The sequence below is a fragment of the Macaca nemestrina genome, chromosome 6, assembly GCF_043159975.1.
Source record: "Macaca nemestrina isolate mMacNem1 chromosome 6, mMacNem.hap1, whole genome shotgun sequence".
Classification (NCBI taxonomy): domain Eukaryota; kingdom Metazoa; phylum Chordata; class Mammalia; order Primates; family Cercopithecidae; genus Macaca; species Macaca nemestrina.
The window spans coordinates 60848275-60865360 of record NC_092130.1 but is presented as its reverse complement, the minus strand read 5'-3'; the positions used below and the strand labels follow the sequence as shown (position 1 = coordinate 60865360).

Below are 17086 nucleotides of genomic sequence, written 5' to 3'. Positions count from 1 at the left end.
CCATTTGGATGATAAATTATATGATCACTCTAATCATAATACTTGCCCCCCAACCGTTAAATAAAGACCTACTTTACATACTTGCTACCTTCTCATCAGTCATTGAAGGACTCTTACTTGTAATGTGTGTGTAGGAACAAAGGTCATAGCCCATATTTCTCCAGCATTTCACCATTTTATGTCATAGTTTTATATGGAATTATGGACATATATACAGTTTATATTCTTTCATCACTCAAAAGTTGCATTTCTTAAGAATTGCAAGCCTCTAAGGCTTCTTTGCACTGCTCAGTATCTGTTCATGTATTTGCTTAGTTATGCAGGGAGGAAAAAAATCTAAGTTGTCTCTTGGAAGCAAGGGCAAGGGTCGAGGGTCAAAACTGCAGTGGGTGGCAAAGATGAGAAAGAGCTTTTCCACTCCATATATTCTGACTTTTGAACAATGTAAGTATATTGTCGTTTTAGATTATATTTTAAAATGTTTAGAAACTGCTCAGGTACTTCCCTGGAAGCTATTTCAAGTCCAGCTGGGTTGATCTTCCTTATGGTCTGTTTCTTCCCTGCAGGGAGACCTGTTCCCTTTCTTTTCTTTCATCTTACTTCACTTAGCCAGACATTAATATATCTTCTCACACTTTCAAGAAGAAGCTTCTTTTCTTAAGTTCATGTATTACAGTGTAACAGCTTGGAGTTGGACATATCTGAGTTCAAGTTAATCTCTGCCACTTACTGTATGACCTTGAGATAGTAACTTAATTTCTCTGGGCCTCAGTCACCTCATTTGTAAAATGAGAATAATAACCTCCTTGCTAGGGTTGCTGTAAAGCTTCAATAAGATAACGCGGCCCGGCACGGTGGCTCACACCTGTAATCCCAGCACTTTGGGAGACCTAGGTGGGTGGATCACCTGAGGTCAGGAGTTTGAGACCAGCCTGGCCAACATGGCAAAACCCCATCTCTACTACAAATACAAAAATTAGCCGGACATGGTGGCATGTGCCTATAATCCAAGCTACTTGGGAGACTGAGGCAGGAGAATCGCTTGAAGCTGGCGGGCAGAGGTTGTACTGAGCCGAGATTGTGCCACTTCACTCCAGCCTAGGCGAAAGAGCGAAACTTCATCTTAAAAAAATAAAATAAAATAAATAAGAGAACGCAAGTTCTAGGCAGTTCCAGGGATAATGTAGTACAAATTCAAAAAATGGGGGCTGCTGTTATTATTATTATCACTTATTATCATCACTGTGGTCATTATTGCCTAGGGCAACCAATGAGTCTTATGGATATAAACCTCTGGCTCTGACTTTGGGTAACCACAAAATTCATTTCCCATAACCTCTATTCTAATTATTTTTGAGACTGACAGTCTTTGAGGTCCAACCATACTGCTTTATAGAAACATCACCAAACTTTCTTCCATTCCTGGTATCGGAAACCTAGAAGCAGCAGGGACATTTTGTCAGAATTTATGCCATAAAGAAGGTATCTCATGATTCCTGGGGCAAATTGATAGAAAAAGAGCAGAGATGGGGTCTGATATGAAGTTAGAGGAGTTGAAACTCAGGAAATGACATTTTCAAAATCATCACAAAATTAAGCCACAGGAATAAAAGATACACAGTTGAACTCAAAATCATGATGAAGAGATTCCAGAATTAAAGCCTGAGATCACACAGGGAAAGGCTTCATCCTGTTTTCTTCAAGGCATAATTTTTCTTGTCCACGAATTTGGCAAATAGGGGACGTAAGGAGAAATGGCCTAGTACGCTGCTGGATCTTTTTAGATTTATAAGTCATTAAATCTCATTTAAGCCACACCAACTTGAAATGACCTCCAATGTAGAAGATGAGAAAACTGTGTTTCAAATAAATGAAATTGCACCCAAGTTTACAACCTGGGACTCTTGACTTTGAGCCTTTTGTTTCCACCCATGCTGTTCTTTCTTACTTGGCTTCACCGCTGCTGTTGGGTCTCTGGTTCTCTGAGAGGCTTCGGAAACTCTATGTGAGAACGCTGTGACTTCTAAAGTGACCTGTCAGCCGCTGTGCCTTTAACTGTGGTTTTTCACTTTGGCTTTATTTTTGGCCCATTACCTTTGCATCTGGCTGCTGTTGCATAGCTTTTCATGGATGTTGACTAGGCTTCTCCTCTTGTCTTGTAGTAGGCTCTCAATTCTTTTCGTGATAGACCAGTTTTCTCTCGGCAGAATACCCCTATATTAACTATCAGAGTCCTCGCAGTACTAAATCTATTGCTAACAAGAAGGTAAGCACCTTAAAAAAAGAGAAATTCCCTTCTAAAGAAAGTTTTTAATATGTTATATATTTTAAATGTCATTATGAAAGAGAAAATGTAACTCCTTATTAACTGAACTATGTGAGGTCTCTGTTTTCACCCAGCCATCTGACATTTTGAATTTCTCAGTTCATGTGATACTCTACCAGAAGGAATTAATTTTGACCAAATGTGATTCTGTACTAAAGAGCATCAGAATGTATTTGAAGTTTAATCGGTTGTGTTCTTTAACCTATGAAGAAGGCTGTTCTGTGGCAGGGATTGTGTGAAGCACATCTGTGTGGTCCATGTCCATTTATCTCTGGAACACCTCCAAAAAGTGGGGATCGTTGTACTCATCTTACAGATGTGGAAGCCGAGTCCCAGTAATATGCCTGAGCAGTATGGCAGTTCGTGGAACCATTAGCTACAGAGTATTTGGACTTTTATAAGCGTACTCTAGTTTTCCAGGACCCTGGGGAAATAAGTTGCCACAGAAAAAGAACACTAGTGCATTAAAGGTTCATACTGCAATCTTTTTTTTAAAAAATGTTTTTGGTGGAAAACATTCTAGTATGTGGTTACAGGGTATGTTTTTTAAGAGGATAAACTCATGACTCTCATATAAATACATATTGCACATGTCGAAGATTTTACTTAACTCTATTTATTAATGAGGGAACCAGTAAGCTCTTACATTTGGTTCAAAGGAGAATCTTAAGAGCAGGCAAACAAGAAAATCAGGAATCAATTGCAGCTCCACTGGACACATTTTATTTGTGTCTGTATGTAAAAGAACCATTTGCAATATTATCAGTTTTCTACAATTTACAAATAGCTAAGCGAAGCACAATAAAGGGAATCTGGAAGAGTGTGTTAGATAATTCCTAATACTCCTTCAAAAGAACCCAGTGTTTTTTGTTTTGTGTGGTGGGGGGAGGAGCATTTCAAAGTCACCATTTTCTCTGACATGTCTTCTTTACTATGTTGCCTTTTAAGGTGAGCATGTATTTTTCTGCAGTATAAGATGCAGAGTGAATGACTTAACTTGCCCTGTGACGGCGCCTGTCACTGGTTCTTAACCACTTGGGAGGATGTGCATATACCCTCAAAATGTGCATTCCATATCAAGTTAAAGACTTCAGATGTATTGATTCTCCCAAGACTGTGTTCTGTGTGACAGCCTCCATCTGTGTGGCATAAGGCCAATTTTGGGATTAAGGTGCCTGGCACTTGTCTTCTCTCTCTAGATGATAAGATTGCCAACAGCTTGCTGCCGTGGTCGTTGCTTCTGACCCTTCCAGGGCAGCCCCCTTTAGAGTTCATATCTGTGCTGCTTCTACTGGGGCTCCCTCCCTCTCTCCCTCCCTCCCTTCCTTTCTTCTCCCTCTCTTTTTCCATCTGTTGTTTCTTCTCTGTGCTGTTGAATTTCTGACTTTGGGATTTTGAGTGTGAAAGCTGGTGACACTGACACATCACTAGCCAATCCCAGCATTCCTTGCTCTTCTCTGGAGCACTGCCAAATCTCCATGTAGGGAGGTTGACTCTTAGCCTGCTGACTTCTTATGACAGGGTTCATGGTTCATGGTTTGTTCTGGCCGCTTTCTTATCACCAAAGCTGACTTTTTACTAAGTCCCATTAGATTTAGAATTATTTAGATGCAAGAGAGCTAAGGTTTTACATATTTATTTAAAGAACTTTTATTAACAGATAACAGCCAGACATGCTTTCCAAATTATTATCTTTTCTATCCTTCCTAATATTAGACCCCTGGATCCAATTTTAACTAGGCAAGAATTTGTAATATATGTACATCTGTTGTCATCACTGTTAAAGAGTCCCAAGTGTAATAGATTTGAGGGGAAATAATTATGTATTTACTGGTAAGAATGTAAAGAAAATGATTTAAGTACTTTATTAGAAAATTCTTAGTGGGAGTAGTTACGTTATGAGGCATTTTTGTTAATTTTCATAAAACTATAGGTATTAATATCAAAGGACTTTTCTCTTTTCTCCTTCTGAGCACATTTTTTCTTGCATATTTGGGTCAGTATATTTTTATCATATTTATGTCTAACTTTATAATTTTGATGCTAAAGCCAGAATTCCCTAAATATCACTTTGCCTTATAGCAAATGTTGCTGAAATGGCCAAGGGAGGAGATACAGAGACAGAGAGGGAGGGAGGTAAGATAAGTAATGTAAAATAGCATGTACACCTTATTTCTAGAAAACAGTCTTAAACAGTTTTAATGTGGTGGTAACGCTTTGTATGTTGTTTTTTTTTTAAATACAGCATTATTCTTCATTAATGAACACTTTACATGTCTGTTTCCAAACACAAGTGAATTCATCTTAAGAGGCAAAAAACTGAATGAATATTTTCAGCACTTTCTCCTTCGGGAACATCTCCCGTTTACATCTTAGTTGCTTCCCAGGACATGCATTAGGTCTATCCCTCTGGCACATGTTTAAACATAGATTCAGCCAGAAGCAGAGGTGGGCCTGTATTTAATCTCCTACTGCAGTTCAAGTCAGAACTACACCTTGCTTTTACTCTAAATATTTGCATTATTGTCCTTGGATGTTTTCCCATTGTGTACAACAGATCTCTCCTCTTTAAAAGAATTGGTTGATCAGTAAGAGAAATCATACTCTGGAGTGCACTCAGAGGGAAGAAAAACCACATGTTTAATGAGGTAAAACAAATACCTATTTCTCTACCTTTTAATACAACAAATAATAACATCCACTAATGTATTTACAACTCTCGTTTTACAGGCCAACATGTTTTCATAGAGAAGTATTTAACTATATTGTGGACGAGATAGGGGAAATTGATTTCTGCTTCTGGACCAGCCACTTTCTAGGCCTGCAAGATGACACAGTGAACATGATACACAGAATTTTTGCTCTCAGAGTTTAAATCCCAGTAGGGAGAAGCAGGCAATAAAAATGTAGGCAAATGATGAGGATTTAAGGAACAAGGAGGTGCGATAGTTAGCAAAGAACTTAAGTGAAGCATCTTTTTTTTTCCTTTTCTTTTTTGAGACAGGGTCTTGCTGTGTCGCCCAGGTTGGAGTACAGTGGTGTGATTATAGTTCACTGCCGCTGTGTAGCCTTGAGCTCCTGGGCTTAAGCAGTCCTCCCACCTCAGTCTCCTGAGTACATAGGACTACATGCCCAGCTAATTTTTTAAAAGTTTTTTTGTAGACACAGGGTCTTGCTATGTTGCCCAGGCTGGTCTCGAACTCCTGGGCTCAAGTGATCCTCCCACCTTATCGTCCTAAAGTGCTGGGATTACAGGCATGAGCCACTGCGCCTGGCCCCATTCGCAAATTTCATTTCTTGAAACTGGCTGATATGTGAAAATAGATTAAAAGGGGTTTGGACTAGGCTGCTGTCCATGGAGATGGAGGGAAATGGATAGAATTCAGAGAAATGCGGGAGGAAGGTGGAACAGAAAGAAGTTAATAATGGACTGGGTAAGGGAGAGAATGGTATGGTGGATGATCCCTAAGTCTCTGATTTGATTGAGCAAAAGGTTGGAGGGGATGCTGTTAATTGAGATCATAAAGAGCGAAAAAGGAGCACTTAGTAGGGAGGCGGGAGAGAATCAAAGATCAGTTTTGCATATGGTACATTTGAGATGCCTGCAAAATAGCCAAGGAAAAGAAAAATCTTGAATGTATTTACAAAATGAGTCCAGAAAAGAGGTCAGGGCTGAGTTATAGCTGTAGGAGTCACTGGCACCTGGGTGGTATCTGAAGCTGTGGGAGTGGATGAGATCACACAGGGGTGAGGATAGACTGAAGGAGAAAAACTTGGTCTAGGACTAGCTCTGAGATACACCAGACTTTTAAGGGATCTGGTAGAGCATGTGGAACTGACAAATGAGCCTGAACAGGAATGACTAACAGCAGTTAATTTGCAAGAAAAAGAAACATACTTCATGAGCACAGACCACACATCCCTGGCCAGAGACTCTCAGCCACAAGCCCCAATTGGCTCAAAAAAGCTTTCTCTAATGCTGGAAAATAAATCTACTTATGCATGTCTTCTTGGTGGAGGGGGAGAAAGAGCTTCAGATGGTGGAGGGGGACAAAGAGCTTCAACCTCATTTAAAAAGACAACTTTACTGGAATAACCCAAAGAATAAAAGGAAAGTGTGACACAGCTGCTGTTTCTGGAAGGGGGTTTGAAGTTCCTCTAGGACAAATATGAAAGCCTCAGAGATCAACTTCTCTATCTTGATTCATACTTGATTACCAGTAAACAGGGAATGATCTTGCTTAGTTGGCAGTAGATTTGCCTTTTACACACTGTCTTGCAGGAAGTTGAAGTGCTGTGTCATAGAGTTTTTGTTTTCCATGTTTGAAGTTAAATGGAATATTGAGATTTAATCAGAAAAGTAGCTGAGAAGAGGTGCAAACGTGAAAGTCCAGCCTTGGATAAAGGAGAAATCTTATGAATATCTCTCCCTCTGGTTTCAATATTTCACAACATAAAGTATGTCCAACTGATAGACTTGTAGTAAATCCCAGGTAAGATATTTGTAGACTGTGCCATGTTCTAAAACATTAAAAACACAATAACATTTCACCTTTATATGAAATATATTACTGAAATCCTACTTATTTGCTGTGTAGCTGAAAATGGTTGGGCATCCCTATATAAATCAAGTTTATTGATTTTTTTCAAGGTCTATATCAGGAGTTCTGAGATGAAATATGGTCCCTGGTTTTAATGTGGTACTGTTAGCGACGTGGGTGCCATTTCTTTTGACATAAATTCTTTAGTGTGAGTTAATCTTTATACTCTTTTGCAAATAATTGAAGAATAGAAATAGAAACAGACTTCTGCTTAAATGATAAAAACATAAAACATTAAATGATGGAAACTTCTACATAAAGTTGGCTGTTTCTCACACATTTTCACTTTCCTTCTCTTTTTCAAAATATATTTTAGTTCTTCTGCAGTTTCAGTTCATGTTTCAGAAGTGTAAATTTCGACATTTGTGAGGGGACCCTTTCTCAATCAGTGAAGACATTCTTTCAGTGGATGGCACTGTGGATGGCGCTGTGTATTTCTAATTGATGTTCGGGTCATAAGGAACCATTTTGCAGCTACCTCTACTATATACCACGAAGTACTTTGGTCCAAATTTCAAATCTGATTTGGTTCTTCTTCTCCTCAATTTTACTGAATTTTAATTTAATTTTTTTCTGAGACAGGGTCTCACTCTGTTGCCCAGCCTGGAGTGCAGTGGTACAGTCAAGGCTCACTGCAGCCTCAACTTCCTAGGCTCAGATGATTCTCCCACCTCCACCTCCCTAGTAACTGGACTACAGGTGCACGCCACCACACCTGGCTAATTTTTTTTTTTTTATTTGTAGCTTTTTGTTGCGATGGGGTTTCACTATGTTGCTGAGGCTGGTGTCAAACTCCTGGGCTCAAGCGATCCTCTCACTACCTTGGTCTACCAAAGTCCTGGGATTGCAGGTGTGAACCACCACACCCCACCTTTCCCCAATTTTAAATCCAACATGGCAGTTCTGGATTAAGGGGGTCACTCTTCTTATATGTCCTCCCAGTCTGGATTTTGAAGCAGCTGCCTTTTTGCTTCCTAATGATGCCAGCCCATCCAAACTAGAAATAATCTTATATAATCATTGATGCCTTGAGTCATTTGTATGTATCTGTATTTTTAAACTTTGTAATCTTTCATTACCAAATGATTGCTTTCCGACACCCAGGCCTAGGCTTAAACACCGGCATATATGGAGAGAACAGTTGCCACTTGACTCAGAGATGGAGTAGACACCCAAAGAACTGCAGTTCTTAAGCCTTAGGAGAAGCAGGAGAAAGCACAGTTGTAGAGGAGTAGTTTAAAGATTGCCACATGGGCCAGGTGCAGTGGCTCATGCCTGTAATCCCAGCACTTTGGGAGGCCAAGGTGGGCAGATCACCTGAGGTCAGGAGTTAGAGACCAGCCTGGCCAACCTGGTGAAATCCCGTCTCTACTGAAAATACAAAATTAGTTGGGCATGGTGGAGGGCGCCTGTAATTCCAGCTACTCTGGAGAGCAAGGTGTGAGAATCACTTGAACCGGGGAGGTGGAAGTTGCAGTGAACCAAGATCATGCCATTGCACTCCAGCCTGGGCAAAAAGAGCGAAACTCCATCTCAAAAAAAAAAAAAGATTGCTACCTGCATGGAGTGGGGAAAATTGTGGTAGAAAGAAGTAAACTTGGTTTGGAGAATAAACATTTATTGAGCATTTTCCCTTGACCAGCTCTAAGCTAGGAAGATTACATATAGTGTCTCTTTAATATTTAATATGTACAGCCATTATTATGTATATTGTAAACATCTGTCAGAAGTTATAATTCCAAAAGTAAACTCTAAGCAACAGCTTTTTCAAAGTATATTTTTCATGTAGCACATTTCATTAGCTCATGAAAAAGGTCATTTCTCCAAAATGTATAAAAATGTAAAGCAAACAATGGCCATTCATCAGAAATAGCAAGTGACAATGAGCTCTCCAAGGAGCACTTCTTTCCAACACTCGACTTTTGGAGGTTGAAATTCAAGGTACTTAGGACAGCCAAATTGGTAGGCACTGGCCAATGTCTTGGGAAATTTGACACTTTTTGCAACTGGATTATAAAACAAGGCTCTCCTTTTGATTTGCTTAATCTGCCATTTTACTCAGTATTATGGCTTTGCCATTTGTTCTTCTTCCATTTAAATGAATTTCTTTTAAATCGCTTCTGGTTGCTGTTGCCCAGATGACAGGTGTAGAGCTGATTTTGTATTTTTTGTTTGTTTTGAGACAGAGTCTTGCTGTGTCACCCAGGCTGGAGTGCAGTAGAGCAATCTCAGCTCACTGCAACCTCCACCTCCTGGGTTCAAGCAATTCTTCTGCCTCAGCCTCCTGAGTAGCTGGGATTATAGGCTCCTGCCACCATGCCCATGTTGGCCAGGCTGGTCTCAAACTCCTGATCTCAAGTGGTCCGCCCACCCCGGCCTCCCAAAGTGTTGGGATTACAGGCGTGAGCTACTCCACCCAGCCAAAAATTCTTTTCTGAACAGAGACTAATGTCAGTAGATGGAAGACAAACCACAAATGGTGGGAAAATGAGGGAAAAAAGTGCTCCCTAATACCTGTTTTTAGTTCGCTTCGCTTGCTGATATCTACAAATTGTTAATTCTTTTCCTCTCTCTTATTTTTTTAGTGGCCACAGATGTCTTTAATTCCAAAAACCTGGCCGTTCAGGCACAAAAGAAGATCTTGGGTAAAATGGTGTCCAAATCCATCGCCACCACCTTAATAGATGACACGAGTAGTGAGGTGCTGGATGAGCTCTACAGAGTGACCAGGGAGTACACCCAAAACAAGAAGGAGGCAGAGAAGATCATCAAGAACCTTATCAAGACGGTCATCAAGCTGGCCATTCTTTACAGGAATAATCAGTTTAATCAAGATGAGCTAGCACTGATGGAGAAATTTAAGAAGAAAGTTCATCAACTTGCTATGACCGTGGTCAGTTTCCACCAGGTGGATTATACCTTTGACCGGAATGTGTTATCCAGGCTGTTAAATGAATGCAGAGAGATGCTGCACCAAATCATTCAGCGTCACCTCACTGCCAAGTCACATGGACGGGTTAATAATGTCTTTGATCATTTTTCAGATTGTGACTTTTTGGCTGCCTTGTATAATCCTTTTGGGAATTTTAAACCTCACTTACAAAAACTATGTGATGGTATCAACAAAATGTTGGATGAAGAGAACATATGAGCGCATGAGTTAAGATTGTGACTGATCGTGATTGATTTGAAGATGGAGCACTGCTGATTTATGAAGGAAAAAAGAAGAATTTTCTAAAGATTACACATATTTCAGAAAGACTTTGCCCAATTCAGTTGTCAGACATAATGATTTATTTGAAGGCTTGTTTTATTTGAAGAAAAGCATATTGCCAAAAATTCTGGTTAAAAGCTTCCAAACGGGTAACAGACCATGGGAGAGATATGTGGTTGGGTAATGCAAATGTAGTTACACAAAGAAAAATACAGATAGCTCCAGACCTGAGGACTTTTTTATAGGGCAATTGTTGTGTTGGTGGCACATTGGATATTTCCAACATGTACAAAGCTATGTATTTTGATTTACTTTCATTTCTTGCTATGTATACGTACTTTTCTTAAAATGCCAAGAACTTTCTCTTGCTATCATTGCTCCTTTTGAAACAATTCAATTTTCATGTCTACAGCTTACAGCTGACTGTTTTGTTAAAGATTGAGTCATTGACATTCAAGATTTAAGTCTGAGGTAGTCAATCCTCGACAAAAAACAAACAAACAAAAAAAAAAATGGCTTATCTGAAATCAGTACTGTGGAAATGAAGTATATGATCTATTATGAATAATGTCCAATATAAGAATATGCTTCTGGAATTGAGTTCTACTTTTAAGTACCAATGATATTTAAATTTTTCAGAAATGTAATGGTGTGTCATTGCCTTGAAGTGCTTGCTTAGGGCTTCTTTTATGTTATCTTAAAATGTGCTGGTGAATTTTTCATTTTTTACATCCATTTCATATGTAAGAGACAAAATCTAGATTGGTCTTGATACTGAGATAATAAAAAGTAAGTAGCATTAAGAAAGATGACAATCTTCATTTTACAGATGAACTCATTGAAACAATTTAGGGGAATGAGGGGCAAAAGGGGAGAAATGATGTTGCTAAAGAACATGAGCACAAAAATGAATGCATTTCAGTGTTTAAGAAGGTTTGAAAAAGAATGTCACTTTTTTATTTAACTGATAAGGTTTTTGTTATTTTTTACTTTGATGAGTAAACCAAAAAATATTTGCATTTCAAGCAGTTTGTGTGGTGTTTCTATATAATTTTCTGTGTGTAAATAATAAAGTAGGCATTTGCTTATTTTGTAAAAAAGAAATGAAAATCTGCTGGCCAGCTATGTCCTCTAGGAAATGACAGACCCAACCAGCAGCAATAAATATTTCCATTGTCACTGTGTCTATGATTTTTTTTTTTTTTTTTTTTTTTTTTGAGTCTCGCTCTGTCGTCTGGGCTAGAGTGTAGTGGCACAATTTTGGCTCACCGCAACCTCTGCCTCCCAGCTACAAGCGATTCTCCTGCCTCTGCCTCCTAAGTAGCTGGGATTACAGGCATGCACCACCACACCCGGCTAATTTTTGTATTTAGCTGGATGCTTCTTGCTCATCTCTAGCTATAGACAGGACCAACCAGAGAGAGAAAACGTACGGAGGGAGAAATCTGGATCTATCTGGACACACTGGATCATAGGGTTGTGCCAGCAAGCTAGCAATCAAATGTGCATGGCATGCGGGGAGCAATGCTTCATCTCCCACAGAGGGAAGGCAGTGAGGAGTAGACCGAAGAAGGGAATTCTGTTTGCTACCATTTCTCAGCATTTTCTGGAGGGGACCCATCTCCTTACCAGTCCTGTGCCTGAAAAGCATGCCTTGGAAGGATCAGGTCCAAAGTTGTGATTAGCAAGTTCATTTCTAATACAATAGGACTCCCCTTGAGCATTTAGGGTGGCAAGGAGTATGGGAGCTGGGAAGAATCTCCATGTGCTTAGGGTATATAAATCTGCGCCAAGTTTATATTAATTTGGGGAGTCCTATGAACCTTTTTATAAAATGGTTTCTCTTCACATTTTGAAAAAAATTGGGTTGTAATTGGTTTTATTTTGTGCTGATGGTTTCTCTGCAAAAATTATGAGTGGATATGATAAGTGGATGAAAATACTAATGGACAGCTAACAGAGTTTGTATTATGTGCCAGGCACATTAACTCATTTAATTCCTGCCATAATCTTCACCATTTTATAGATAAGGAAATTAAGGGAAGAGAAGTTAAGGAATTTCCTGAGGTCACATGTGCCCGAGGTGTCCCAGCCGGAATATGTATAAAACCTTATTTTCACTTAAAGATAAGACTAAAGGCAATGCTAGGAACATCCTTGGCTCAGAGAAGCGTGGGTAGTATGCTACTGAAATGGTTCCTCATATAGTGACATTTTAGGCAGTACCTAAGTCAGCACAGGTCTGGCCTGTTCTCTAAAGCTGCGTAGATTTTGTACAAAGACATTTTTCCAAGTTTTCAACATGACTCCCACCTTGGGGGCATCTTGTGCCTCAGCTTTGTGTCTCTTGTGGAACTTCACTTCCAGGTCATCACAGTGACTTTGAACATTGACTTCTGAGGTGCAGTGAGCTCCTCCCCCATAGCAGTCCCTAGCGGTGGTGGGTTCAGAGGACGACAAGGCACTCGATGTGCATTCACCAAGACAAGGAAGCAGCAGTTCAGTACTGTGCTCCCCAGAGTTGGCATGGCATCAGTTTCAAACTTCAACATTATTTTCCAGATTCGGAGGTTCAAAATATTTGAGCAGGTAAGTTAAAAAATAGTCTTTTTCTGATTATTAGGCCTTTCATGTACAACTCAAAATTAGTTTAAGACTAAAGCATGGGGTGGGTGCAGTGGCTCACACCTGTAAGCCCAGAACTTTGAGAGGCCGAGGTGGGAGGATCACTTGAGGTGAGGAGTTCGAGACCAGCCTGGCCAATGTGGTGAAACCCCATTGCTACTAAAAATACACATAATTAGCCAGATGTGGTAGCGGGCACCTGTAATCCCAGCTACTTGGACAGGAGAATCGCTGGAACCTGGGAGGCAGAGGTTGCAGTGAGCCGAGATTGCACCACTGCACTCCAGCCTGGTCAACAAGCAAAACTCTGCCTGAGATATCCTGAAACTAACAATATAAATACATCTCCACAATAAAAATTGCAAAAGCCTAAAAAAAAAAAAAAAAAGTAAAGCATGAGTTAGGAACTTCAATTGTACAGAAATAGTGCTTTTTTAACTCTTATATAACAGTGTCCCATTCACAATTACCTGGAGGGTTCTTTTTCTCCCACCATGTAAATAAACACAGACACACACAATTTTTAAGCCCCCAAAGGCTTAAAATAGTACTTTTTGTGGTCTGTACCAGTCGGATTTTTACTAAGAGTTTTAATTTATCCTTGAGATACTTGATCAGCATATATAAGCAGTTGCAGTTTAGCATACAAAACCTGACAAATGGTAAATAAAAGAATATGTTTATCCAAATGATGAAATATTTGTAGTAAAAAGTGCTATTCAATTGCTAGGAACTTAAAATACTCCAATAAAATGAATTTAATTAGCATGTTAATAGAAATGATAATATTTAAAAGTTTTAGTCAATCTTGCACTTCCACACTTGCATTATAGTTGAACTTTTCAGTGTTTTACTTGATATATTGCATTCTTGAGCATTGGACTTCTAGGTGATTTGTTAAACTCAGCAGGTTTTAGTACGCAGTGCTGTTTATGACAGATAAAGTTTTATCCTACCTCTGAAATAACTGTACTTTCTGTGATTCAGATAAAGACTTTATAGAAACTCCCTAATGAAAATATTGAAGCATTAACCAGAAAATGAGTCAACTTTTTGTTTCCAAAATGATACAACAGGAAAATCTTTACTTATAATCCCATATAATCACCATCACCACAAAGTCTTGAAAATCTGTTTTCTCTTTTACTAAGCGTCCTCACGGTCACTTATGTATACCCAAAGCCAGAAAGATATTTTTATCTCAGGGAAATTCCAGAAATGGAAACATTTTTGTGTAATATTGATTCATTTCTGTCTCACCAAAGATGTGTTTTCCACGTAGCAAAGAACATCAGCCTCACGTTATAGGGAACAAGTCAGTCCCAAATCGTACCATCTGCTGAGCCCTGAGAAAGGATATGGACAAGTCAGCCAGCATTCACAATTAAGAGAAAACATCTGTGCTTTGGAAAATGTTCTTCAGGGATAGAGGATTGTGCTCTACATCCACCATATCTCCATGAGATCTTTCTAAGATTAGACAGCCAGTGGATAAGGGCCCCCTTATCTTTCTTCATGGGTGGCTGAGGAAATTCTCCACCTTCCCTGACATCAGCTGCATAACTGTATTTCTCCCTCATGGAAACAAAGTAGCTGATTAGGCACTTGGGGTTTGTTCTTAACACAAGAAAGACAATTTAAGTATGTTTGGATTTGTAAAATGATGTAGGACAATATGCTTCTTTCTACTTTGATTTTTCCATTCAAAAGCTTACAGATGAATTAATTCATTTAAAACTGCCAGGCCGAGTGTGGTGGCTCACGCCTGTAATCCCAGCACTTTGGGAGGCTGAGGCGGGTGGAGCATCTGAGGTCAGGAGTTCAAGACCAGCCTGACCAACATGGTGAAACCGCATCTCTACTAAAAGTACAAAATTAGCCAGGTGTAGTGGCACATGCCTGTAATCCTAGCTACTTGGGAGGCTGAGGCAAGAGAATCACTTGAACCTGGGAGACAGAGGTTGCAGGGAGCCAAGATGGCACCATTGCACTCCAGCCTGGGCAACAAGAGTGAGACTTCATCTCAAAAAAAAAAAAAGAAACTCCGTCTCAAAATAAATAAATAAATAAATTTTTAAAAACCTTCCTGATGTGAAGTTGAAACACAAGGCATGGAAATCAAAACCCAGAGTATAAATATCTATATTGTTACCATTATCTGGGATAATTGATGATTTACAAGAAGCTCAGGTTTCATCTTCCTAGAAATGGACTTTTATTAGGCCAGCAAGAGTAACCACTCAGCCATTTAAATGACTTGTCAGCATCTTTTGCTGCTCTCTTTGAAGACCACTGGTTTTCACTAAAGGATAAATACCCGCTAAGCAAATTATAAAATATTCTAAGACATTTAATCTCCTGGAAGAGGACTTGTTGATAATTAGATCAAAGTTCCAGCATTGTTGCTGTTTTCGAATCGTATGGATTTGGTGTTCTCATGACTGAGGAGTCACATTTTTAGCTTGCTAAAATACTCACTGGAGAACATAGTGAAATCCACGAGTGGAAACGTTCCATGGTATTTTCAAACGCCATGTGTCAGGAATTTGGCATGCCTTCCTCCGGGAGAGGCACTGGAGTGTGGCCAGGTGGAACCCAGCAGGGTACAGAGGGCATTTGTGGGAGCAGTCAGGAAACCAGGACATCCAGCTTCTGCCTGCCAGGGAGCTCGCTCACGTTGTCTCTGAAACTTGCATAAAAGCAATTACCTCGTATTCTCATTTTAAAGATAAAAATTTTTAAAAACATGGAAGGCTCTGAGGCCTCCTGAAGTCTATTCCTATGTGAGGTATTGTTTACTGCTGGCCTTTCACTGTTTCCAAATCAGCAACAAAAAGAAGCCTGAGTCTACAATAAATGAAGCAGCAGACTTCAGCAGCCCGAGAGAATTTTGTTCAATTCCAGTCTCCTTAAGAAAAATATTGTCTTTTACTTTCAATTTAGGAAAATTGTTTTGGGTTGAGTTGTTGAAAGTAATGATTTCTAGCAGCTACTTATGTATCATCTCTTAACCAATTAAATTCTGAATCTCTTAAATCATTTGATTATTCATGCTGGTTTTAGTTATCCACTGCTGTATTACAAGCCACCCCAAAATTTAGTGGTTTAAAACAACAACCATTTTCTTCCCCCTCATGATTCTGTGGATTGAAGGGGCTCACCTGGGCAGTTCTCTGATTTGGGGTCTCTCATGTGGTTGTGGTCAGATCATGGCTGGGACTGGAGTTTTACGGAGATTTGGCTGGGACACTTGGATGACTGGGCCTCTCCTCTCCCCATGGCCTCTACTGACTACTTACTAAGAGCACCCCAAAGTGCAAGAGCAGAAGTTTCCAGGCATTCTTAAGCTTATGCCCAGAACAGGCACAGTATCATTTCTGCCTCTTTCTACTGGTTAAATCAAATCATAGGCTGTACTGGAGTCCCCAAACACCCTCAGGTTTGATGATTCTCTAGAAGGACTCAGAGATCTCAGAAAAGCTATTATACTCATAGTTACGGTTTATTATAGCAAAAGGATGCAGATTAAAATCAGCAAAGGAAGAAGACGCATAGGGCAGAGGCCAGGAGAGACCAAGGTGCAAGCTTCCAGCTGTCCTCGACCATAGAATTTTATAGATAACACAAAATTTTCCTAGCAATGATGTGCGACAACGTACAAAATATTGCCAACCAGGGAAGCTCAGCCGAGCCTTGGTGTCCAGGGTTGTTAACGAGGCATGGAGCACTCACATGACTAACCTTAGTTACTCAGGCTACAGCCCCTCCAGAAGTCAAACTGAAACAGGATGGCCCAGAGCTCCAGGTGAATATCATAAATCACATTGTTAGCATAAACAATGTGTCACGGCTCAAGCCCCAGGTATACAAAGGCATTCTTATCAAGCACTGTATTCCAAGGGCTTAGAGATTATCTCCCAAGATCTAGTCAGGGGCCAGTCCTTTCTTTGGAATTTGCAGGGTTGGAACTTCCCAGTCCTGTTGAGTTAATCCTTTACTGCACACAGGCTCAACCTGGGTTTAGTACGGGAGGAACTACACACGGGTGTGAATTCTGGGATGCATGGCTCTTTGAGGCCGTCTTCGGAGACTAGATGCCGTATGATTGTTTCCCACCCTCTTGGCTCCAGCAAAGACAGAATACTTAGGGAGTCTGGAGTTCTTCAGGACAATTGTTTGTTTTTAATTGGAAACAAATATATAAAGTAAGCGTGGACTCACCTGAATGTAGTTAATAAATACATTCTTGTCCATGTGAACATGTGAGAGTCCTGACAAGTTAATGTATATAATTTAAGAAATGAAGATTGAACAGCTACT

At 39.8% G+C, this 17086-nt stretch overlaps 1 protein-coding gene across 4 annotated transcripts in view; it reads left to right on the top strand.

Annotated features, from left to right (window-relative positions):
- The window catches only part of LOC105500028 (TNF alpha induced protein 8), a 123251-nt gene extending 112085 nt beyond the window's left edge, over positions 1 to 11166 (top strand). For all 4 annotated transcript variants that reach the window (XM_011772931.3, XM_071098561.1, XM_011772930.3 and 1 more), the window contains exon 2: positions 9513 to 11166. In XM_011772931.3, coding sequence (XP_011771233.1) covers positions 9513 to 10078 — 566 coding nt within the window. In that variant the 3' untranslated portion in view covers positions 10079 to 11166. The remainder of the gene's footprint in view (positions 1 to 9512) is intronic.
- Positions 11167 to 17086: the final 5920 nt, after the last annotated feature.